The 25,816-nt window shown below is 46.6% G+C and overlaps 1 protein-coding gene and 1 non-coding gene across 5 annotated transcripts; one reads left to right on the top strand and one right to left on the bottom strand.

Annotated features, from left to right (window-relative positions):
* Positions 1-2,759: 2,759 nt before the first annotated feature.
* ARSL (arylsulfatase L) lies at positions 2,760-24,792 on the top strand. 4 transcript variants are annotated; one of them, XM_072955889.1, is made up of 13 exons: positions 2,760-2,913; positions 6,625-6,711; positions 6,806-6,931; positions 7,498-7,540; positions 8,103-8,252; positions 8,840-8,961; positions 10,736-10,858; positions 12,737-13,163; positions 14,568-14,704; positions 17,569-17,703; positions 19,208-19,370; positions 21,489-21,610; positions 23,911-24,792. In XM_072955889.1, the coding sequence occupies exons 4-13, from the start codon at positions 7,518-7,520 to the stop codon at positions 24,267-24,269; spliced, it is 1,761 nt and encodes a 586-aa protein (XP_072811990.1). In that variant the 5' UTR covers positions 2,760-2,913; positions 6,625-6,711; positions 6,806-6,931; positions 7,498-7,517; the 3' UTR covers positions 24,270-24,792. The 4 variants fall into 4 exon arrangements, with proteins under 4 accessions (XP_072811990.1, XP_072811991.1, XP_072811992.1 ...); XM_072955890.1 differs by lacking the exon at positions 2,760-2,913 and adding an exon at positions 5,211-5,398; XM_072955891.1 differs by lacking the exons at positions 2,760-2,913; positions 6,625-6,711; positions 6,806-6,931 and adding an exon at positions 7,272-7,328.
* TRNAG-ACC (transfer RNA glycine (anticodon ACC)) lies at positions 22,495-22,569 on the bottom strand. Its single transcript has one exon. It is a non-coding gene; the product is annotated as a tRNA-Gly (tRNA).
* Positions 24,793-25,816: the final 1,024 nt, after the last annotated feature.

Below are 25,816 nucleotides of genomic sequence, written 5' to 3'. Positions count from 1 at the left end.
TCTAATTATAACTCTGTTTTAAAAAGTGGGTTTAGCACATACAAGTGGAACTTTCTTTCTTTCTTTTTTGTTTGGAGGGGGAGATAATTAGGTTTGTTTATTCATTCATTGATTCATTCACTTACTTATTTAATCGAAGGACTGGGGATTGAACCCAGGACCTCATACATGCCAAGCACACACTCTACCCCGGAGCTTCACCCTCCCCAACACAAGTGGAAGTTTCTAAAGTCAACTTGTAAAACCACTGACATTGGACGTGCTGCTTCTCATCTTCTCCTTGGTCTGTCATTTTGATCGAAGAAGGACACAATTATATAACAACCATGATAAAACAGAGCGCTCCACTCCAGGTGTACGGGTGTACGGATCCACTTTTGTTTCACTGAGCTCCTGGGCGTGACTTGATAGAAGACCCAAAGTCTAAGGGTTTCCAAGAAAAGTGGTGGAGGGCAGGAAGTTCCACCCCGATGAAACGAGTGAGTCAGCCGAGACCTCTGTGATCACCGTGTGTGATCGGCCGCCGCCCAGCAGTCCCTCTCTGCTCAGCACGCGGCGGACAGGACGTCATCTTCCTCGTCACACCCACAGATAAGTCAGTGCTTCCCCTGGGGGGGAGTAATGATGCGAGTTATAAATGCACACAGCTGCCTATCATCTTAGAGCCCCCAAATGACTCCAGACCAAAACACACAGAGATCCATGTTCAGTGCAGCCGAAAAATTTGTCACCGGGGAGGCGCTAAATCCGGAGATTTCACCATGAAAGAAAGAAGAGATTTCTTTTTTTTCCCTGCGATTTCTCAGCTACAAAGAATATCCAGCGGCCCTTCGGTGTTCCTCCATGTCAACCCCACCCTGTCCTGTTTTATCTGTAATCCCCACATGATCCCCCAGTGGCCACACATGTCCCATTCTGCCAGTGAGGAAGCTGGGAACCAGAGAGGTTATGCAACCGCCTTAAAGTCACAGAGCTGCAAAGCACCATGGCCCGGCACTGTTTGCAAGTCCTGCTGTTCATGGCCCACCTCCAGGACCGCCGTGCTTGCAAGAGTGAAACAAAAAAATGATTACCACCAGAAGCGGCCTAGCAGTGACCCCGCTGCCAGATTGACATCATTCACAGATCCAAAATAGACGGCTTCTGTGGAAAGATCCATCCGTTTTTACCATTTGATGGCGTCTTCCCTTACAGCTCAGTGAAGCTCTGATCGCCAGTTTGCGGGCTGTGTCCAGATGGACAGCTGGGTCTGCGGTCTGGGGAGGGATCACGGTGCCCAGGGGCGAAGGAGACCCGCGGCATTCCGAGACCCTCGGGGCGAAAGGTGCCCTGACGGGCTCATTCAGGGAAAGGGTCACATCCAACCCCCGTCCCCTCTGGGTGGCTGAGAGCGGTCAAGCGGACGAGCTCGCGTCAACCACCGCGACGGATCAGAGAATTTACCCGAAGTGGAATTGAAGGCAGGTGACAGACTGACTTGTTCTGTTCTAAAACACGCATTTTTTTTTTAATCCCCAGTTTCTGTTTTCCATTTCTTTCATTGTAGTAAAATCCACACAACACAAAATTGATCATTGTAACCGTTGAGAAGCAGATAATTCAAGGGTTTGATGCACTCCTTTTTTTCTATGATCGGTTAGTATGAGATGATGAATGTAGTTCCCTGTGTTGTACAGTAAGACCTTGTTGTTTATTTTATATACATATATACATTATATATATTATTTTATATACTATATATATACATATATATATATATATATATTTAGTAGTGTGTATCTGTAAATCTTGAACTCCCAGTTTATACTTTCCCACTGTCTTTGCCCCTGGTAACCAAAAGCTTATTCTCTATATCTGAGTCTGTTTCTGTTTTGTAAATAAGTTCATTTGCATCTTTTTTAAAAAAAATACATCCCACATACAAGTGACGTTGGATGAACATTTTCATATTATTCGACACCTAGACGCGTCTCAAAAGAATCATTCTTAACAGCAAGTTTCTACTGTACAGCACAGGGAACTCTATTCAATATCTTGCCGTAACTTATGGTGAAAACAAACATGGAAACAAATGTATGCACGTTCCTGTCTGACTGAAGCACTGTGCTGTGCGCCAGAAATTGACACAACATTGCCAACGGACTATAACTCAATGAAAAAATGCATTTAAAAGAAAAAGAGAATAATCGTTCTTACATAGGATGTCAGTTGACATATAGATTGCTGCTACCATCTGGGAGAACGGGTTCCCCAGCAAACAGAAAAGGAAAGAAAAAATTGGCATAAAACCGAAAAGGAGTTTGCACAACATAGAACAGTCCTCGGGTAGTTAAGTATTAGTTGCACAGAGAAGCAATTGCAGGCTATCGGAGCTGTTTTGTCTTCTTTTTATTTCGGACACGGATGCCAGAGCTGGGGGCAGCAGGCAGTAGGAGGAAATACGACATTTAAGGACAGTTCAAGAGGGATTTTCAAGGCAGCCGCTTCCCCGCTTTGGGAGAGAACCAGCAAATGCTCCCAGTGAGGGATCAAAGACAAGGCGGGTGTCAGCCCACTTGAAAGTGAAGGAGTCACTGTTTGTAGTAAGAGCTGTTGGGTCCCCCTCCTCCCCTGCCCCCAACAAGTGATGCGTTTCTTTCGTAAGTGAGAACAGAAGGTCCTCTGTAGAAACCTGAAAAGGGCAGACAGCAGACGCCAGGCACTTCCCTCCCCTGCTCCGAGCAGCCTAACTTGGATTCTGCACAACTCCTGTCGCTCTGAGGAGTGAATCAGCCCGCACATGCGTGGACCAGACTGAGGGCTGCTGCTCAGAGCAAGGGCCGTGGCTCCCGGGCCGAGGAGCGAGAGGGCCGGCCCCCGTGCGAGCAGCCACCCGCTGACCCGCCGCCGGCCTGGCCCGAGCGCACCACTCAGGTAACCCGCTTCTCTTGAGCTGCTGGGGCGTCAGCTGCCGGCTGGCCAGTGACCCTGGGCGGCCGTCCTGGGCACGCACGCTGCCTGGCACGCTGTGGCATCTGGACACGGTTTAGAGGCAATTTTCCTTAAAAAAAAAAAAAGGGGGAAAGCAAAGATATCCATGACAAACTTTGCGTCGGGTGATTTCTAAAAGAAATGCAGAATTTAAACGAACTAGAGAAAGAGGGGCAAATAGAATTACTCCAGATGCTAAGAGATTTTGCAGTGTGCGGACAGGAAGTTCAAGAGATGCAGAGATCAAACACTGAACTGGGTCTGGGAACAGAGCCCGAGAGTCGTGGACGAATCGGGCCTACTGCCTGCGCTCTGGAGGGCAGCCAGGAGCCGGAGACGGGGTCCGCCGTGGGGAGCAGATCTCTCTCCCCTGGAAGAGAATCAAAGGCTCACTTAGGTGCCATTCTTCCTCGAAACTCTTTCTTCCTCTTTTTCTGTATCTCTTTAAAACTTGGGATAATAATTAGCAGGTAACCTTGTGAAAGTTTGAGGTGTACAGAGTGTCTGTTTGATGCACTTATATGTTGCAGCGTGATTGCAACACCAGGGTTACCTAACACCAGTCGCACGTCACATAATTGCCATTGCGTTTTGTGTGTGTGTGTGTGTGTTGCGAACAGCTAAGATCTCGTCTCTTAGCAGCTTTGACACTCATGTCACAGCAGCAATCGCCCGTGTTGTGCGTTAGCTCTGCAGAACGTCTTCATCTCTGGGTGGCAAGTTTGCACCCTTACACATCTTCCCATTGCCCCAGCCTCCCACCCCCCTGGGAACCACCCCCTAACCCGCTACGCTTGCTTGGTATCTTTCTTACCAAAAGTTTTCTCTGGCAGCAAGGAGCCAAGAGGAAGAAAATCAGGCAGTGTTTGAAGGGATAAGATACTGCCTTTCATGGCAACAGAAAAAGACGCGCCTTGGGTGTAGCTAAATTTACAGAGCACAGCGCTTAAGAGGGAAGGCAGAGACGGGATAAAACTAAATCTCATCTGATCATGCAACCTGGACTGAATGGCTTATATAAAGAATCTGCTCACTCAGGTGGGACAAATACAAGGAGTCACATTCCCCAGAAGAGTCAGAAGTAGCCTGTAATCCACTTTTTCTGGAAGAAAACAAAAAAAGATTAAAATAGATACAAAGCAAAATTATTGTATCTATTTTACACCAAATTATACATTTTTATGTAATACATGTATACTGTGGGTTACATATTTCTATGCATACGTATTATAAATGTATTGTATTATAAATGTATATTATTAATATTATAAATATACTATATTATAAATATATTATAAATGTAATTATATTATATTATAAATGTATATTATTATATTATAAATGTATATTATAGTATTATAAATGTGTATCATTTCATATCTAAGTATATCTTTTAAAAAAATGCTCCTATAGATCTCCCAGGAGGTGGTAACTTGTAGCCAAAAGTTGCACCATGGACCATACTGAGGGCAGGGTGCTTGTCAATTGCATGAAAAGCAAGCATTTGCAGCCTGCCTCCCCGGCTCGCTCTGGGACGCGCCATCACAGCCGTCTACCTGTTACAGCAGGTCAGGTAGCCCCTCTCTCCCCCTGCCCAGTGTTCCGTCCCGCCATCAGTGAGTGGTTTCGCCGATGGTACGCGTCCTGTGGGATTCCGACTCTGTGACAATCTGGAAAAAAAAGCTATGGACACAGTGCAAGGACCAGTGGCTGTCGGGGGCTCGGGCTGGGGAGGAATGAACAGGTGATGCACGGAAGATTTTGGGGGCCCTGGATGACACTCTCACGAGAGGTACATATCATGTCATTACACCTTGTCCATCTGTGGGCTGTTCAACATCACAAATGAGCCCTCATGCAAACTCAGGGCTTCGGATGATACAGAAAGCGAACGGCCACAATCACCGTCACCCCCCGTCCACAGCCCACCAGAAGCAAAGAACAGGCACCGACCTGGGTGGCTCCTGGACCTTGGTTCCAGACCTTGCTCTGTCACAGCAGGTCTCACCACGAGTGAGGGAGACCCTCGGCCTTGATCCCAAGTGAAAATGTCCCTCCTACGGAGGCACTGACAGCATATAGGGGACCGAGTGAACGTGTCCCGTGGGGATTTTTTGCTGCCCAAGCCCCATCCCAACCGCACGCATGGCCACCGGGCCACCACAGGTGCATCGCCCTGCCCTTGAGCTGAGGAGCATACAGCTGGCGGTGGCGTGGCACATACCCTGAGCTGGCCAGGGAGCCTGGAAAGAACCTGTCCCCTGCCTTGTGGCCAAGGGCTGACGTGCAGAGAAAGATCCGCAAACACCAGGCTGGCTCAGAGGGACAAGGACAGGGCCTCCACACAGCAGCCCGTGCCCTTGGACGCGCAGCCAGCCAGCGAGGAGCCAGCCTGTGCTTTCCCAGGGAGCAGCTCTGACGGGACACGGTGAGACTCAGGAGGGCTAATTGTCCAGGTGCCCGGGGACACACTACCTTTACTGAGTCTCCAGGGGACACAGAGCTAGAACGTGAACCAGAGGTCTGAGCCTCTCACCACATGGGAAAAGGCTGTCCCTGTTGTGCAGGAAGAAGCTGTTGTCACCAGGTCATTCTGTAGACAAGCAAATAGACGTGTCCTTTCTCCATCTCCTCTTACTGTTTTGCACACGTAGGAGTGCAACACACACTTTCTCCTGCCTCTTTTTTTTTTTTCCATTTAAAATATATGGGATAAACTTATAGTTACCATGGTGGGAAGGGGTAAATTGGGAGCTCGAGATTTGCAGATACTAACTACTAGCCATAAAATAAACAAACAAGAAGTTTATACTGTAGAGCACAGGGAACCTTATTCAATATCTTGTAGTAACTGATGGTGAAAAAGCATATTAAAACAAATATATGTATGTTCCTGTGTGACTGAAGCATTGTGCTGTATGCTAGAAATTGACACAATATTGTGTTAACTGACTAGACATCAATTAAAAGATATATTTTAAAAAATAATAAATAAATAAAATACGCGAGGATAAAAAATATATATATTGGATATACACAGAATTAGGTCCATCCATATCGTGGAATATTATTTAGCCATGAAAAAGGAAGCAAGTTCTGACACAGGCTACAACATGGATGAGACTTGAGGACACTTCACTAAGTGAAGTAAGACAGACACAGAAGGACAAAGACTGCGTGATTCTACTTGTATGAGGTCCCTGGTGTCATCAGAAATTCATAGAGACAGAAAGCAGAAGTGTGGGTTTGGGGGAGGGTGTAGCTCAATTGCTAGAGCGCATACTTAGCGTGCAGGAGGTCCTGGGTTCAATCCCCAGTCCCTCCATCAAGTAAATAAATAAACCAACCTAATTACCTCCCTCAAAACAAAATTTAAAAAAAAAAAGAAGTGGGGATGGACGGTGGGGATGGGCGCATAACAGTGTGAGTGGACGTGATGCCAATGATCTGTACATCGAAAAATGGTTAAGATGGTCAATTTCATTAGGTGTATTGACCACCATTAAACATTTTTTTAAAAATATGTATTGGAGATATTTCATATAAATATTTTATTACTTAATTTTACATCTTCCTTTAGACATTTACCGTCTGTATCAGGGATCTGGAATCTCTGGTCCGTTCAATAAACTCTCGCCTGTTTTTGGAAATCAGGTTTTACTGGAGGACAGCCAGGGTCGACGTCACCGGTGTGCGCTCCAGGGTCACGTCCACACCACGGGCCAGAGTGAGGCCGTAGAGGTAAGAACCACAGTCACAGCAGAAAACCCCAAATACTTATCATCTGGCTTTGGATAAAGACATGTTCTATATTCTTTTTTTTTTTTTTCATTAGGACTCAGCAGTTAAGGCAGAGACCTAAGACCAGCTGGCTTTTCCTCATCGAGCTGGAGCAGACGTCCCACCAGGATAGACTCACTCCAGCTCTGGCCGCAGGCTACCTTCTACATCCTGGTCCCAGGTACGTTGTTTGCAGACTGGCTTCCTTCCATCCAAGAGTCGTCTCGAGGGCGTTCACGGCTTCCTCTAGGTGGAACACATCTCGAATTCATCCAGAGCTTGTGCAAGTAGGAGCTGCGCACACCGTGACCTCTGGGAGGTCCACGAATTCCAGAACCTTCAGCTGGAATGTGGCTCTGCTTACTGGCTGGCTGTTACAAGATTCAAGATCCGTCAAGGTCACACATGGCTTTTGGCAGCCACGCCTGGATCTGGAATGCGTTGGGGCCTTTCAAGGCTTGAGGAACGTTCCCTTCAGGAGGGAGATATCCCGCCCCCCCCCCCCCCCGGCTGGCAGAAAACCGATCATCCTCCAACCTACGTTCCAGCTAACAAAGTCCGTGTTCTACATTCTTAAGGCAGGGTTGAGCGTTTTTAAAGCCTTTCCAGTCGGGACGCGCGCTCCTTTATGAGCCTTGCCTACCGGTTTTGTGAGGATTTGGGGGCCCTTTTTCATTGCAGACTTACTCACCGAATTAGTTGAATTTCTGCTACCTACGTTGGCATCAGCCTCTTTCTTTCTTACAGGGAACTGAAGGAGAGAGGACATGCTGCACCCAGAACAGTCCTGGTAAGATCGGATTATGTGCGATGCCGAATCCTCTGTGCTTGCCTGTTTCTTCCCGGCCCTTTCTCAGATGCATTGATAACAGATGGCTGTTTCTCAGTGAGTGGTTGGTCATGTCTCTTGCTGATCAGGTGTGGGGCTCACGCTTAATGTATGTGTTCCGTGCGCCCCGACCTGGGAGGTACCCCAGGCAGCTTCAGGGGGAATTCCATTCCACACTTCCCAGCCCAGCCGTGCATCAAGCCCTCCCATGGGCCGGGCGTCTGGTTTTCCTGGAAGCCCACGATGCAGAATTGCTTTGCGGAGTCAGATTCTGTCTTTATTTCATGACCCCGGGGATCGGAACCCCACTGTGCTGTTGTCCCTGTGCATGCTCGCGGTGGCGTCCGTAGAAGTATGAGTTGTTTAAATTAAAGACAAAAAAATGTCAAAGAGATGTATTCAGACTCTTCTGAAATGGGCTGATAATATCCGAGTCCCCTCAGATAGTGACCCCCGGCTTACAGAAGTAGTGTCAACAAAACGGACGGCAGCGTGAAGCCCTCTGTGGCCCCTTGTGTTTCAGGAGCTGGCTGGCCGTGGCCATCGGAGTGCTTCTCGCCGCGAAGCCCTCGGCTGGCAGAGATTATTTTGGCTCCCGTCCGAGCATCCTTCTTCTGATGGCGGACGATCTCGGCATTGGAGACGTCGGCTGCTACGGGAACACCACCATAAGGCAAGGGACAGAGGGCCCCCGGTGCAGAGGCCACTGATAATGCGTCCAGCCCTTGGTTTATGCAGTGCAGACTTTGTAGAATCCTGCACACACGTCACGCCTTTGAGCACCTTTCTCCCCGACACCTGCAGCAACCTCAGCCCAAATGAATCCTACACAGGACTCACCACCGCACTTTTAAATATGACCTCCATCAGCACAGTCTATAGTAGACGATGATTTTTTTTTAAATCATCACTATTGCCTGTAACCCAAAGATGAATAATATCAAGTTAACCTCGCTCTCCGACCTCCATCCATCAAGCCACGTCCGCCCACTCACGCACAGTTTCAGGGGTCCCTGTGCTACAGACCAGTCCGTGGCCTGCCCAGCCCAAGCCAGGACGTGCCCGTCTGCCATTCCTAGTTCATCTGTCGTAGGATAAAGTCACCCCATCACAGGTGATCGTGGTCCTTAAAACCCACACACGAGGCTGGGTCTGACCCCCGCCCTCAGGCACCGCCTACAACGTGCTGTCACCTTGCTTGTGGGGTAAACCCGCGCGTGCATTTGCCGAGGAATGAATGTTCACCCCTTCCCTTCGCAGGACTCCGAACATTGACCGCCTGGCCGAGGACGGAGTGGTGCTGAGGCAGCACCTCGCGGCCGCTTCCATGTGCACCCCGAGCAGGGCTGCATTCCTGACTGGGAGGTACCCTCTGCGCTCAGGTCGGTCCGCTCTTCTGTCCAGCCACACGCTGGGCACGAGCACGCTCTTTGGAACGTTAGCTAAGTTAGTGTGCGAAGTTCTCTTTAACTGAGAAAGTGTGCTTCCTCCAGGACGGTGCAAGGAGACTGGGCCAAGTCCCCTGGACGTTTACCGTCAGCTTGAAGTCATGATGGGCACTGATACGTCAATGCCATATAATTCCATATGCTATGAAATATACGACTTTTAATTTTTTCACCACCATGAAAAAAAAAAAGTACAAAACCATTCTTCACTCAGAAAGGGTGTGAAAACGGGTGGCCAGCAGGATGTGCCCCACGGGGGCAAGCTTGTCAACGCCTAGGGATGTATAAGGGATGTTAAGACATAACGAGCGGTATTGGGAGCATGGTTGTGCAAAAGTTTAAGTAACCAAATATGCCTAATCTGATGGAGAAGAAACAGGGGGGTCTCCAAAGGTTGTTTGCAAATCTCTGCCCACCCCATGGAAAAGGAATTTCCTTGGCTCTCTGTGGCCCCAAGTGACAGAACTGAGCCCCCTGAATGAGTTCAAAGAGTGACCTAGTTTGGCAGAGGTCCCAGGTTCAATCTTCAGTACTTCCACCGACAACAACCACCACAAACCTTCTGAACCCTCTGAATGAGTTTATTTATTGATGATCTACCGTCTCTCTCTTTCCCTGCAAAGAGATTTATTTTAAGGAATTGGCTCCTATGATTGTGGGGTCTTGGCTGGTCCAGAATCCTTAGGGCAGGACAGCAGGCTGGAGACTCAGGCAGGATATGATGTTGCAGAATTTCTTCTGTGTCTGGAAACATCAATGTTTGTGCCTAAGGCCGCCAACTGATTAGACGAGGCCCACCCACCTTAACAGGGGTCACCTTCTTTACTTCCAGCCGGTTGATTGTAGGTACTAACTACACCTACAGAAGGCTTTCACAGCACCACCTAGACTGGTGGACTCGTGTTGGAATAACTGGAGACTGTAGCCTGGTCAGGCTGGACAACCTGCTGACCTTCACTCACCCTTGTATACATGGTTCTCTGACACCCTCTCAGGGAAGACCTATTTAGCATTCACCTGGCTTTCTGGCACCAGACGCATTCTCGAAGTTTTGGGACGTCTCCAAGCTCTCCAAGTTCCCACAATGTGTAGTCACTCTCTGAGCCAGATGGGGCCTCTCGAATCAGACTGAGTTGCATTCATCAGAGAGGTCTAGGAGGCAAGGAGTGTCTTCTAAGTTCTTGGTTCTCAATGGTACACGGCAGAGCTCTATAAAAATACTGAATCCACATTTTGAAACGCTTGGGGACGAGGTCCTAGAAAGATCAAGCTCAGGGTAGTTTTTCAGCACACTACAGTCACCTGGGGGGAGTCCTTCAGCTGTCCCAAATCCCAAATTCCACCCCAGACCAACCAAAATCACAATCTCTGGGGTGATAACCAGATGTCAATATATTTTGAAGCTTCCCTCATGATCCCAATGTGGAGACAGGTTTGAATACCAAGCGTTGCATTAATTGATATATGAAAAAAATATGCCCTTATTGAAATGATGGTTTTGAAGATTAACATTATGAAAAATGCTTAATACAAAATGTCACAGGAAAAAAAACATATGGGATATTGGCTGTTTATGTGATGTCTAGCTATGTGGAGACTGGAATGAAAGTCAGCATAAAAAAAGCAAAGCATCAAAAACAAAAAGATAAAGATGATGATACCAAGTGATGCTTGATTGTAACAGTTCTTTGAAATTAATTGATCAAAGGTATGGTTTCCAGCAACGGTTACCGTGTTCTTCAGTGGACGGGAGTCTCTGGGGGCCTTCCTGCAAATGAGACGACTTTTGCAAAAATATTGCAAGATAAAGGCTATGCCACTGGACTCATAGGTACGTACGTTTGTTATATATATATTTTTTATTGAAGTAGAGTCACTTTACAATGCTGTGTCAATTTCTGGTGCACAGCACAGTGCTCCAGTCACACACGAACATGCATATATTTGTTTTCGTATTCTTTTTCACCGTAAGTTCCTACAAGACATTGAAGAGACTTCGCTGTGCTATACAGTATAAACCTGCTGTTTGGGTATGTGCAATTTTTTTAAGTATTAAGCACGTTACTTTTATATTCAACTAAAGGTTATGTCCAACCCAAAAGTTCGGAAATGAATAGTTGGGACACAGTGGGATTTCCCACCAGACAGAAAGCCCTATGCATGCTGGAATGACATCGATACCCAGGTTGCAAAATAGATGCTCAAGAAGTATCAGTTTAAGGAGGGGAGGGTCCAGCTCAGTGGTAGAGCGCATGCTTAGCATGCACGAGGTCCCGGGTTCCATCCCCATTCCCTCCATGAAATAAATAATAAATAAATAATCTGAATTACCTCCCCGTACCAAAAAAAAAAAAAACCAAGAAATTTCAGTTTAATGAAATATTTGGCATTTCATATAATTTGGTGAGGTGTCATGATTTTTTTTAAAAAAGAAAATGTTGTCTAATTTTACCAAATTACCAAAAAAAGTCCCATAATGCTGTTTTTTCCCCCCATATTCCCTATGTAGAAATGTGACTGCATAGATCAGGGCTTCCCTCTCTGCTTCTACAAATAGCACGCTTATGCCTCTGAACCTCAACACACCATGTTGCATAGAGAATGGAATCAATTTCGGGGTGATGGTTTCTTGACAGGGGACCAATTTATCACTATCATCATCGTGGTGTGGCGATAATTCTGTTAACCGTGTCATGTATTGATGACAGAGACCATGGCTAGCTCTGCAGCTCTTCGAATAGAGAAACCAGTAGATTCCCAGATATTCCTCGGGAAACCCCAGGTTTTCTGGATGACGGTCACCATCGGGCAGCTGAGAAGACACATGGAGAGTTTCTTTATCCACAGCAGGCAGTCTAAGCATGTCCCCCTGACTGACCTTGAAAACTGGGCTCCGTAAAACCCATCACCCACCCTGACCCTGACTAGGACGAGACTGAATTAGCAAAGGGAGGCACAATTCTAAAGTCAGGAAGCCCCTTGGTCATGCTGGTTACGACAGATCGACTTCTCTAGGGTGATCGGGCCACTCCCTCTCCGCCTTGATTCTGGCTCTCCCATAGCCCTTTGCAAAATCAGGTGTCGTGGACTGAATAGTCCTAAACACTGGAAAACTGCAAATATGACCTTCTCTGGGGGAAAAATAGGGGGGGGGGATTTTGGCAGATGTGGTTAAGTGGAAGATCTTGAGAGGGAGGGATGGGTTACCCAGGTTTCCTGATGTGCCAGGACAAGGGTCCTTTCAAGAGGGAGACAGTGAGCCATTTGACTGCAAAGAGGAGGTAGGTGATCATGCAGGCACAGGATGCACTGACGTGGCTGAAAACCCAGGGACGCCTGGAGCCCCCAGAAGCTGGAAGAGGCAGGGAGGACCCTCCCCTGGAGTCTGTGCAGGGAGCACTGCGTCGCTCACACCTTGATCGGAGACATCGGTCTCCAGGACGGGGAGAGGACGCATCTCCGCAGCTCGGAGCGGCCCAGTTAAGGAAATCTGTTACAACAGCACGGGAAATAGAGCTGCCACACAGGGCCTCATTCCCCCGAAACAGTGAGGCCAGGGCGCGGTGCAAACAGCAGCAGGCAGTGCCCCCAGCCCAGCGCAGCGCCCAGCAGGGTGCCTGGAACCTTCCGGCGCGTCGCCAGCACGCCGCAGCCGCTCGCCCCGAGCCGGGCGCCCCGCGCTCAAGCCCGCGTCCTCTCTGCCTTTCAGGAAAGTGGCACCTGGGGCTCAGCTGCGAGTCCGCCAGCGACCACTGCCACCACCCGCTCAGGCACGGCTTTGACCGGTTCTTCGGGACGCCGCTCTCGCTCATGGGCGACTGCGCGCGCTGGGAGCTGTCGGAGAAGCGCGCGGCCCTGGAGCGCCCGCTGCGCCTGGGCGCCCGCGCCGCCGCCGCCGCCGCGCTCGCGCTCGCGGCCGGGCGGCTGGGCGGCCTGACCGCGGGCGCCTGGGCCCCGGCCGCCTGGGCCGCCGCCGCCGCCGCCGCCGCGCTGGGCGCCGCGTCGCGCTGCCTGGGCGCGCTGGTCGTGCACGCGGACTGCCTGCTCATGCGCGAGCGCCGCGTCGCCCAGCAGCCGATGCGCCTGCACCGCGCCGCGCCGCTGATGCTGCGGGAGGTGTCGGCCTTCGTCAGCCGGTGAGTGTCCGCGGCCGGCTGCGTCGCAGCGCTTCGCCGCAGGGTGGCAGCCCGCGTCCGGAAGGGCCTGCTGCGACGGCGCTGGAGGCGGAGGCCGCTCCTGGCTCGGGGAGACGCGTTTGGTGAAGGGGGGCAGGGCTGACGCGCACCCAGCTCGACCCGCTGAGGCAGCTGCCGGGCCGTTTGGACTTCGCGGCTGCTGCCTCCTGTTTCAGAGCCAGCCTAGCTGTATGAGCGCCCCCTGGCCCCCCCAAGCTTCACGTGCCGCCGGAAGACGCGTTGCAATAAATTCTGATTTCTTAGAAAAGTGTTTGATCAGGGGAGGCAATTCGTTTTATGTATCGGTTTAAATTTTTTAGCGGAGGTAGTGGGGGTTAGAACCAGGACCCTGTGCCCACTAGGCATGAACTCTACCACTGAGCTGCACCCTCCCTGCAGTTCTAAGCGTTTCTGAAGCTCTGCCATCAAGACGAAGTTGTCCTCTTGCTCATGCCAGCCTAGGGGTGAGTCTGAGTGGCAGTGATGAGGGGAATGAGCAGGTCAGGCCAAGAGAGACACGACGAAACGCTAACAGCGAACAGAGCCAGTCCCACGCTCCCCAGGGGTGTCCCAGTGGAGGGGGTGACACCGTCAAGCCCCAGCTTACCTGGCGGGGATGAGGCTGTGATCATGTCCTGGAACGTTGTGAGAGCGTTCTGGGTGGAATTGCCTAATACGGGTCAAGTCTGAAGCGGATAATCACCTTTCAGACTAACACAGGTGAGTCTGATGCATCTTAATTCAGTGCAAGAAAATTCAGCTGTGCTTCTGTGCGTTGAGGACATGCGTTAGACCATGAAGATCTGGCATGAATAGCGAGGGAGCTGGGGCATCGCCAAGACGAGGGAGGGTCCAAATGAAATTCATAATCATTTATGAAAAAAAAAAGTGTGTTTTTCATAACTCTTTCGTGCCCTAAACTTCACTACTTAAATGCAGTGGTAAAGGAAACTGAATGTTCAAATCACTTGTAATATTGACGCTAAGATGGCGGTGGAGAAGTATACTGAAACAACAGAATGAACGCAAGCCAGAGCAGACAGCATCCTGGTATGCTGTCTTCCTTTCAGTTGTCCGAAGTACGTAGTTTGAAAATGATAATCCAGGGAGGGGAAAAAATGTATAAAATCAGTCTGGAATCTTTAACAGACTTTAGAAGACAGAAGTCATGAGTCTGAAGCTTGTCAAACACAAGAACATTCTCCCGCTGAACAGGGGTTTTACGCATCTGTTTCCGGTGGGAACAGCAGCAAAGACACGTATCTAACGAAGGGTGTGGAGATGTAGCTCTGTATTAAACGTGTCCAGCACCGCAATCTCTGGCTTCCCCTCCAAGACGACTCCAATACGTTGATCTGTTTTCAGAAACAAGCAACGACCTTTCCTCCTCTTCGTGTCCTTCCTGCACGTTCACACGCCTCTGATCACCACCGAGAACTTCCGAGGGAGGAGCCGCCACGGGCTGTACGGGGACAACGTGGAAGAGATGGACTGGATGGTGGGTACGTACCTGTTCCAGGTGAGACCATGATGGTTCCTGCTCCAGAAACAGCAGGAGGACGGGAGATAAAGACTGAGAAGAGGGGACTAATAAGATGACCCATAGGAGAAACGTCTCCTTGAACGTCAAAGGTCCTCTTTGCTCCGTGTTGTTCTATTTCTCTTTTTCAGGTGGGTTGATTTTCTGTTTCCCCCCAGGAGAGGGTAGAACCCCTGTGGGTTGGGACCACCTCGCTGTCTTCTCCAACTGCGTCCCCTGTTTAGAACGGTGCCGGGTGTAACAAAAAGTGAACGTTTCTTGAGTGAGTCAGTGGTCTCACAAGATGCCCCTTCCCTGCTTCTCGGATGAAGGCTTGGCACCCGTGGGTTTGTGTGGTGATGGGCTGCAGAGATTGTCATCAGAGATTTGTAGGGAGAAACATATCTTAAAAATATTTTCACGGTGTCCTCATGGACTAAAACACGGGATGTGAGAACTTGGAACATGCTTGTGCAATGATTCAAGTCACCTCACATCCCCAGAGGGCACGGCCACTCTCCCTCTGAGACAAATCCACTCACCTTTGCTTCTAAGGGTCCTTGGGTGGAGAAGATGAAGAATCTATGGGAAATGTAGGCTGTTTTATGTGATGTCACAGGCTGAGGGCTTAAAGCGGAATTCACAGTGCCACAATTTGAGAAAAAATAAATCTTAAAGGAATAAACGTGCAAATGTATGCGATCAAATACTTGCTGAATGATAAAGAATGAAATTTTACGGTACAAAAAGAACCCGGAGGTTCATCAGGATAAGGAGCTTTTTATGAGAGACATTTAACGACTCTTTGCAATGTCTTCCTTTTTTCTACGTCTCAACTTAAAAGTCAAGCAACTGTATAATGCTTTTTTTTTTTAGTTTTTGTGTGCTACATTATTATTATTATTGTTGTTATTATTATTATTAGGCAAGTAATTAGGTTTATTTATTTTATTTATTTCAGTGGCGGTACTGGGGATTGAACCCAGGACCTCGGGCATGCTAAGCACACACTCTACCACTAAGCTATACCCTCCTCTCATATGATACTTTTTAAATTAAAATCACTTAATAATGTAGGTGGGTGGAGTTCAGGAATCCATTAAGGCAGTGAAACTCTTCCATGTGACAACGTTGGCAGATACGAGACATTTTGTGTGTCTTTATGAAAAGCCACAGAAGGCACAACCCAAACAGTGAACCCTAATGCAAACTGAAGACTTTAGTTCATAACAGTGCATCCGTATTGGCTCTCCAATGGTTATCTGTAAACCCAACACTGTTCTAAAAAATAAAATCTACTCATGAGGGGGGAGAAAAATCAATAGCGGTACAAATTTAAAAATCCTTGTCTGAAAGGAAGCAACTTAAGAGGAAGAAATGGCCAAAGAACAGATGGAACACATTGAAACACACACACACACACACACGCAAGCAAAAACCAAGGGCAATACAGTTGATTTAAAGCTAACCATATGGATAACTGTGTTGAACACAAGTGCTCTAACACACCAACTAAAATTCAGACATGGTCAGACTGTATTTAAAAAAACAAAAAGCAAGACCTAACCCCAAGGAAATACATTTGTTTCTTTTAAGTTTGTAACTTTTCAAAAATTGAAGTATAGTTGTTTTACAATTTTGTATTCATTTCAGGTGTACAGCAAACTAACTCATATATATATATATATATATATATATATATATATGAGTTATATATATATATGTATATGAAATCATATACATATATATATATGATTTCATATTCTTTTCCATTACAGTTTATTAAAGGATATTGAATACAGTTCCCTGTGCTGTATAGTAGGTCCTTGTTGTTTATCTAGTTTATATACAGTAGTGTGTATCTGCTAATCCCAAACTCCTAATGTATCCCTTCCCACTCTCCCCTTTGGTAACTAAATTTGCTTTCTGTGTAAGTCTGTTTCTGTTTTGTAAATAAGTTCACTTGTGTCAATTTATTTGTTTTTAGATTCCGCCTGTAAGTGAGATCACACAGTGTTTATTTTTCTCCGTCTGACTTACTGCACTAAGCATAATGCCCTCAAGGGCTATCCATGTCGCTGCCAATGACAGGATTTCCTTATTCCTCTAGACTGAGTCATATTTTGTTGAATATATTTATCCAGTCATCCATCAATACACACTCGGGTTGATATTCCATGCAAATAGTTATCAAAAAGAAGCTGGGGGAGTGGTTGATGATATTTGTCTCTCTCTGACTTACTTCACTTAGTATGACAATCTCCAGGTCCATCCATGTTGCTGCGAATGGGAATATTTCATTCTTTTTTATGGCTGAGTAGTATTCCGTTGTGTAAATACACCACATCTTCTTTATCCAGTCATCTGTTGATGGACATTTAGGTTGCTTCCATGTCTTGACAATTATAAACAGTGGTGCTGTGAACACTGGGGTGCATGTGTTTTTAACTCTAAGAAAGAGACTCACCATTGAAGACTGTGCTTCACTGCTGTGCATACGTCTCAATGCCATTATCAGCCTCCTTCCTAGACCCGCCTATCCTTTTTTCTCTGTAAGCTTCTTTTGCCAAACTTTTACATTGTTATTATTTTGTCCTATGGAGCGCATACCTTTCCAGCTTTTCTAAAGCTTTTTGGAAACAGGGCAGGACATGTATAAAGATGTATTTCAATCTTAAATCGAGGATGCTTAAAATTCCACAGTTATGTAAGTGCTAGCTCCCAGGATGCTGTAATACTAAAGAGTCGTTCTCTTGAAGCACCCCAGAATGCTAAAGCACATGCTGAGTGACGTAGTTTAAGAGCGTTTTCTATTTTGTCTGGCTCAAATGCATCTATTCTTTGCAGGGCAGATACTTGATACTTTGGACGCAGAAGGACTGGCCAACAGCACCCTTGTTTACTTTACATCGGATCATGGGGGGTCCTTAGAGGCTCAGTTTGAAAACCAGCAATATGGCGGCTGGAATGGGATATATAAAGGTAAGGATGAGCCATGCCCAGATCCTTACCTGTGGTCTTTATCTCATCCCGATAATTCCCAACCGTTGCTCTGGAATGGGGCCGTCCACCTGAAGATAAACAGAAAATACTGCTACCCAGGAACTATGCTTTTCTATTCAGGACAGAAATTATAATTTGTCATGATCAGATTTGATTTTTTCTTCTTTTGCATAGTTCAGTGATTTTTGGCCTTCTCAGAATTGTGCAACCAGCACCACAATCTAATCACACATTTTCATCACCTCTAAAAGAAATCCAGAACCTATCTGTAATCATTTCCTGTTTCCTCCTGTGCCCAGCTGCTAACTTACTTTTATCTCTCTCTACTTCCTTATTCTAAACATGGAATCACACCCTGTGTGTCCTTCTGTGTCTGCTTCTCTCATGGAGCATCCTGTGTTCAAGGTCCATCCACGTGTATCATGCGTCACAGCTTTACTCCTTTTCCTGGCTGAGTAATATTCCCCCATGTGGCTGGACCATTTTCTGCTTACCTATTCATCAAGTGATGGACTCAGTTTGAATTTTTACATTCAGGCAATGCATTCAAGGAGGGTGGGCACCCAGAGTGGCCACATTATCTCCAAACTATGATTCTACTGATTATAAGAACATCATTATTTGATATAACACAAATATTCTAAAACATGCTGCCAAAAAAAAAAAAAAAGCCAAACCTGGCATACTTCTTTTTTTCACCTACAGAACTTAATTTTTTTAATTGAAGTATAGTCTATTACAGTGTATCAATTTCTGGTGTACAGCACAGTGTCCCAGTCATGCATATGTATACATGTATTCATGTCATATATTTTTCATTAAAGGTTATTACAAGATATTGAACATAGTTCCCTGTGCTCTACAGAACAAATATTTTTTTCTATTTTTATATATAGTGGTTAACATTTGCAAATCTCAAACTCCCAATAATTTTTTATTCAGTGTGAAAAATTCATTTAGACTGATGCTCATATACATATTTAACATGCAGCAGCCTATCACATACATAAAAGCGAATATATAACTATGCAAATTAAATATTTGCTTCGTCACGTTATTCTTCCATAGTCTAAGTAGCTGCATGAATAGGAAAGCAAATTTCTTTATTTAAAATATCAATTTGTTTTCTTTTACTATGCTTTTTGGAATGTGGGTCCGTTTAAACAATTCTCAAGCAAAAATTTCAGGAAAAAATTCACCCTGAAAAATCTAAAAATAAATGTATTAAATGACCTTAAAAAAGAAGAATGTCCCCAAAGACGTCCACATCCTGATGCCCATGTGGCAGACCACCACCACCCAGATTAATAAGGAAAATAAAGTCTAAGCAGCGCCAAGAAGGAACTAAATGTCAGCATGCAATTAAAAGGAAGAGACAGGGAGAGAAGGACAGATTGAAAAGAAGTAGAAAGTTTAAATGACCCAGGAAGGCAACCACTTGTGATCTTCAGTCACCTTGTTTTCTGTTCATGTCCCAACCCAGGTGGCAAAGGCATGGGCGGCTGGGAAGGCGGGATCCGCGTCCCGGGGATCTTCCGGTGGCCCGGGGTGCTGCCGGCCGGCCGAGTGGTCCACGAGCCCACCAGCCTGATGGACATCTTCCCCACCGTGGTCCGGCTGGGGGGCGGCCAGGTGCCCCAGGACAGGTACGGAAGACGGCAGCTCAGTTTTGCATAGAGGCAACACCACGTATGTGGAGTGTCTCTGTCCCTCTCGCTTGGCATAAGGCATCCGTGAGATCGGTCTCTGGAAAGAGCGCCCCATCGATACCGCCTGGAATGAAGCGTCGGCTTCATTTTATGCACAAAATGTCCTCCCTTCTCCTGATTGTTAAGTGGAGCCATTGGGGCATAGGGACAATTGTCGCTGAAATTCCAGCCATGAATTTCCTCCCTATTCATCCACCACAAGAAATTCCTTTGGATGGAGCATGGCAGGGACTTTTTACGATTCCAATTTCTCTTGCTCTAAAAATTATAGAAAGTGCAGGGAAATTGAAAGAAATCAAAGTTATTTCATAATCTTTACATCATACACAAGGGTACAGTTAAGTTATATGAGACCTATCTATTATATGTATTTAGAAATATTTTATGTTTATTTATATAAATATATCTAAGTATACAGCTATCGATGTACGTACCGACATCTGTTTAGAAATCTTTGCGCGTGGACAAAAATTTTAATGGTTTCACGGTACCCTTTCAACCATCTTCGTACAGGTAGACTTAAGCCTTGTTCTTTTTTATTTAAAATTCCTGCTTTGTCCATTGACTGCTTGTCATAATTATCTTCTTAGCAAAAATCCAGACAAGTTAAATTCCTGTGTCAAAAGTGTGTGGCCATTTGGCAGGTAACTCTCTTGATACATTTTGTCAAGTGGTTCCCTAGGAGTTGCTCCTGGCCATCTGTGAGATTACCATAAAAATAACTGAAGTAAAATCAATTTAAGTTACACATGTGATTTATTTATTAAATATATACATGACACAGATGTGTGTCTACACATATACATATATGTGCGTGTTATACCTTCCATCGCTATATCTGCAGAGAGGTTGACTATTCTACACCTTTCTTTAGCTCACATTTTCCTGTGTCCTCTTCTCTTAGGTTGAATACCATGCCTCTGGTTGATTTCTTTGTCCTAATTGCCTGCTAGTTTTTAAAACTAATTTATAACAGCTCATTTGTTTTAAAAGTAAAGATCTCTCTGTCGTGTATACTGCAAATGTGTTTTACTGGAAGGTAAGATAAATTCAGCCATATACTGTAGCTTGGTTTTATTTATATGTAAGTGTGTATATAGATATATACATGCTCATAAACACATACATATGTAAACATATACATATGTGTGTATGTGCATAAGAATACACATATTTGCAAGTGAAATTATATATATATATTCTGCCTACACATGGTGTATATATATGCCATATATCATGTATCTATATGGTGTGCATATAGACCATCTGATGCATATAGACATGGTATATGGTATATGGCATGTATATCTGGTATGCATTTATATGGTATATCTATGGTGTATGGATATCGTGTGTGTATATGTGTATATATAGTACACATATTGAATATGCAGAGCGCAAATATTGTGTATATATATTGCATATACAGTGTATATGTTGTGTATACAAGTGTACATATTGAATACGCAGAGCACATATGTTGTGTGTATATTGTATATACAGTGTATACGTTGTGTATACATAGTATACATAGTGAATATGCAGAACGTGTATACTGTGTATCTATTGTATATATGTATTTGTAAGTAACGACATACATTGTGTGTACATATATTGAATGTACATAATATATATGCAGGTAAATTTTCTTTTATCATATATGTTTATGAAATGATTCCAAGTCTTGTTGAAGACTACAACACATTCTATAATGACTCAAAGCTCAAGTCAATATAAAGCCAGCACGTTTCCCTGGATGTTAGCCCATTTCTGCATTCCTAGCTCTCTTTTTCTTTTTTTCCTTAACGGAGGCACTGGGGACTGCGTCCCCGGCCTCGTGCACACCAAGCACGTGCTCTAGCACTGAGCTCTGCCCCCCGCCCTCTTGTCTGTGCGATCCTAAGTAGGCTGCGTGGCCCATCCCTTCAGCCGAGCAAGCTGGACCCTCAGTGACCTTTTAGCCAAGGGTGAAGTTTGCAGGCACGTGGTAGGGTGGCTGCTCCTTGCTAAGGTGCGCACCTGCCCCTCCCTGAGCCCCTGCGCTCCTGCCCGCAGGGTGATCGACGGCCGGGACCTGCTGCCCTTGCTCCTGGGGACGGTCCAGCACTCGGAGCAGGAGTTCCTGATGCATTACTGCGAACAGTCTCTGCACGCAGCCCGGTGGCACCAACGGGACAGTGAGTAGGCTGCGGGAGGGAGTCACAGTGTGGCTTCCCTTCTCCGTCTCCTGCTTCTTGACGTCTTTCCTTTCCACACGAGCTCCTTTACTTCCTTCTTGGTGAGACTTTTCTTCTCACGTCAGCAACATCCTTCTGGCTGTCATTCATCCTATCCTTACGGGAAGGGAATTCTTACCTATGGTTTTTGCATTATTTCCCTGTGATGGGAAGAACCACTTTTATCACACACAACTTTTATCATCCCACGTAGATGCGTACACACACACATACACACACAGAGTCTCTTGCACACACTCAGGGCTTCCCACCTGGCTCTAAGCTTTGCAGTCTGTTCTCTTCACCTAGATTTGGTTTGCACATGTCTTCACCACCTTAACTGAATGCCACCAGCTCATATTTGTTGTAATAACAACTTTGTAATATAAGCGGCCATCTGCTTGCTGCATAATTTTCACATCTCAAACTTTTCCAGGCATATCTTGCCCCAAGAGTCTTTTTCCAGAGAACTGTAAAATCATTTCCAAGTCTTTCTTAATTCCAGAGGAACACCAATTGTCATCGCCTTCAGTGTATAAATGAGCGTGGTAGGGGCGGGGAAGTGATATCTTTACAATATTGAGTTTTCCCCAACTGCAATGTGTTATGTCTCTCCACTTCTTAGTTAAAAAGCATTCATTTCACGAAGTGTTTTATTCTCTCATGGGTAATTTCACTGTATTTTAATTGCCTTCACATTTATGCCTGGATTCCCCATCACCGCCCAAGTGGAGGTACCAGAGGTTTTCCGTTTCTATGAATCAGTTTCTAAAATGCAGCTCTTGGATTTGCATAATAACTGTATTTTTAACTTTGGTGGGGGGTTAATTACATTTTTTTTTCAGTGGAGGTACTGGGGATTGAACCCAGGACCTCATGCATGGTAAACATGCTCTCTGCCACTGAGCTATACCCTCTCCTTGTAATTTTAAATTTTATAAATATTTGATTCTGCTTCTCTTTGGTCTTCAGATAAAAGTTTCCCCTTTTTCAGTCTTTTCTCTTCATTTCTGTTTCCCTCCCTGTTACTCTGCCTCGGCCTGACAGTTTATCCCTTTTTTGAATTTGCCTCACAGACCTTTCTTCCAGGGTTTGGGAAGGTTTCCATCCCTTTGTTTCCTCATTTTTTTTTATCCTTACTCTTTTTTCTTCCTTCCTCAAAAGCAGTCTCTGAATGTCTCCAGTTTTCTGGATCAAGACTGAAAGACTTAGTCTTGGAATCCCCTTTATTTCAGAAAGTTACCATAGATTTTTTTTTCAATCTCCCTGTCTTTCCTGTCCATCCTTTTCAGTAGTGTTATAATCTGGGATGATTTTTTTTCTTGCTACATTTTTTTAAATTAAATATTATCAGTTTCCCCTTTTATAACTTTTCAAAAACTTTGTGGGAGGGTAATTAAGTATTTATTTATTTTAATGGAGGTACTGGGGATTGAACCTAGGACCTCGTGCATGCTAAGCACACTGTCTAACCACTGTGCTATATCCTCCCCCTCCCCCTTTAAAGACTTTTTCTTGAGACTTTCAATTGCACAGCTCAATCTAGAAGCATTGACGCTTAGGGATGATTTTTTATTGCTACATCTTTGCTTTTTTAAAGTTACATATTATAGATTTCTCCCTGTAAGTTTTTTTCACTCTGGTGATCTCATTAATTCTAATTATCTGCCAAAGTCTCTACTTCCTAAACCCATCACATTGGAGGTCAGGGCTTCCACATATAAACTTGAGGGGGACACACACATTCCATCTGTATTATTCCCATATCCTAAAATCCACACTTTTCAAGAGTAAAATTGAGCAACATTTAGCACATTCACAGTGTTTTGCAACCGTCACCCTGTCTAGTTTCAAAACACTTTCATCACCCAAAAGGGAAGCCTCGATCCCATTAAAAAAACAATCATTCTACATTCTGCTTCCTGCAGCCCCTGACTAGCCCTGACTTTCTTTCTGTGCCTGTGGATTTGCCTCTTCTGGGCATTTCCTATAAATGGAATCACACCCTGTGTGTCCTTCTGTGTCTGCATCCTCTCACAGAGCATCCTGTGTTAAAGGTCCATCCATGCTGTAGCCTGTGGCGGAGCCTCACCTTTTTCCTGGCTGAGTAATATTCCCCTGTGTGCATGGACCCCATTCTGTTTCTCCGTCCATCCTTGGATGGACACTTGAGCTGCTTCCACCTTCTTCTTGTTGTGAATCACCGTGCTCTCCAGTAATGCGTCCTGTCTCTCCCCCTTCAATGCTTGTCCTTCCTCCAGGAGGAGCAGTGTGGAAAGTCCACTACATGACCCCCGTATTCCACCCGGACGGAGCCGGCGCCTGCTACGGGAGAGGGGTCTGCCCGTGTTCCGGGGAGAAAGTAGCCCATCATGACCCACCTTTGCTGTTTGACCTCTCGAGAGACCCTTCCGAGGCCCATGCCCTCACGCCGGACACGGAGCCTTTGTTCCATCAGGTGATGGAGCGAGTCGCCCGGGCCGTGGAGGACCATCGCCGGACGCTCAGCCCAGTTCTGCTGCAGCTGGACACGCCGGACAACACCTGGAAGCCATGGCTCCAGCCCTGCTGTGGCCCGTTCCCCTTCTGCTGGTGCGATCGGGAGGCAGACCCAGGGTAACGCCCGCCCGGGGAAAGCTGGGTCCCCGGCCCCTGGAGCTCTTCACTGGCGTCACAATAAAACATCACTGTCAGGTCAAGTCAACTGCTTGTGCGGGGCTGAACAGTTCCCCCAGTTCTAAAGGGGAAGGGACGGGGAAGAAGCGGTAACACACAATCACCACGAAATAAAATGGCACCCTTCAGGGGCTGCTGCCTGGACCACCAAACTGGAGAATAAACACTGCAGTTCTCCCTGCCACCTGGGGGAGGCTGCTCTGTCCCCAGAAAGAGCTCAGATCCCAAGCGAAGGTGCTTTTACATCATAAAGATGTGCAGAGAAACAGCAGGCAGGCACCGAGGGTCTGAGATGACTCTGATGAGGTGCAGGTGAGACCAGTTTCGAGAAGGTGGATAGATCATTTTCAACATTGACAAGGACAGACTATGTTTCAAACCAGAAGTATTTTCAAGCGACGATGCTTGGTGAAACAGTGCGCCGGTGATCTGGGGAAAGTCAGAATCTGGGAGCCGTGCTGGGTCTTCAGTGTCCTCCCCTCTCTATGGCCCGAGGTCACTGTCTGATGGGACTCCCTCGCCCCCTGGCTTTGCACTGCACCCCAGGATGGGACACCACCAGGAGGGAGAATGAGATGGGAAATTTATTCATTTATTCCAGACACCGCCTACGCAATCACCTGTCTCAACTCTCTCTCCCTCCCTCCCTCCCTCCCTCCCTCTCTCTCTCTCTCTCTCTCCCCCGCTCTCTCCCAGCTCCAGTCACCATAACAGAGTTCTGCAAACGAGGGGTGGGGTTTAAACATCACACATTTATTTCTCCCAGTACTGGAGGCTGGAATCGGAGGTCAGGGTGTGAGCAGGGCTGGTCTCTCCTTGGTGTGTGGACGGCCGTCTCCTCCCTGTGTCCTCATATGGCCGTCCCTCTGTGTGTGTCTGGGTCCTCATCTCCTCTTCTTAGAAGGACCCCAGTCCTCTGGGATCAGGACCCACCTAGTGACCCCATTTTACCTTCATCCCCTCTTTGAAGACCCTCAAATACAAGCACATGGTGGGGGCAGGGGGCGGGGACGGTTAGAGCTTCAACATATGAATTTGCATGGAGACCCAATTTGGCCCATAATTCATTCTCTGCTGCGAGGTGGGGGCTGGCTTTCCAACAGTTCTTTCAGTCTCCAGATGCAAGAAACACCTGCCCAAGCCTTGGTACCGCACGAGCAGCCCGTACCTTGGCCATTCGGCATAAATCTGGCACCCTCTTGAATTCAGATTCACGTCCTGGTTGCCTGATTACAGGAGCCAAGTCTGCGGGGCCACCGGGCGTCTTTCAAAGCCTAATTTCCATTCCTGGGTTGTCAGACGTCTGCCCGAGAGCCCTCAAAAGCTCAAGTGCATTCTTTCCTGGGTGTGTCTGCCCTAACAAAGTAACAGCCCCAGGTAGTGCCTAATCTCACAGCACCTCACGCTGGTTCGTTCTAGTCCCGGCTCCACCGACCTTGAACTCCTTACCTCACCCACGACCAATCAGAACACTTGTGTGCAAGCTGATCA

Source organism: Vicugna pacos, chromosome X (genome assembly GCF_048564905.1).
Source record: "Vicugna pacos chromosome X, VicPac4, whole genome shotgun sequence".
Taxonomy (NCBI): domain Eukaryota; kingdom Metazoa; phylum Chordata; class Mammalia; order Artiodactyla; family Camelidae; genus Vicugna; species Vicugna pacos.
This window is presented reverse-complemented; position numbering and strand designations above follow the sequence as displayed.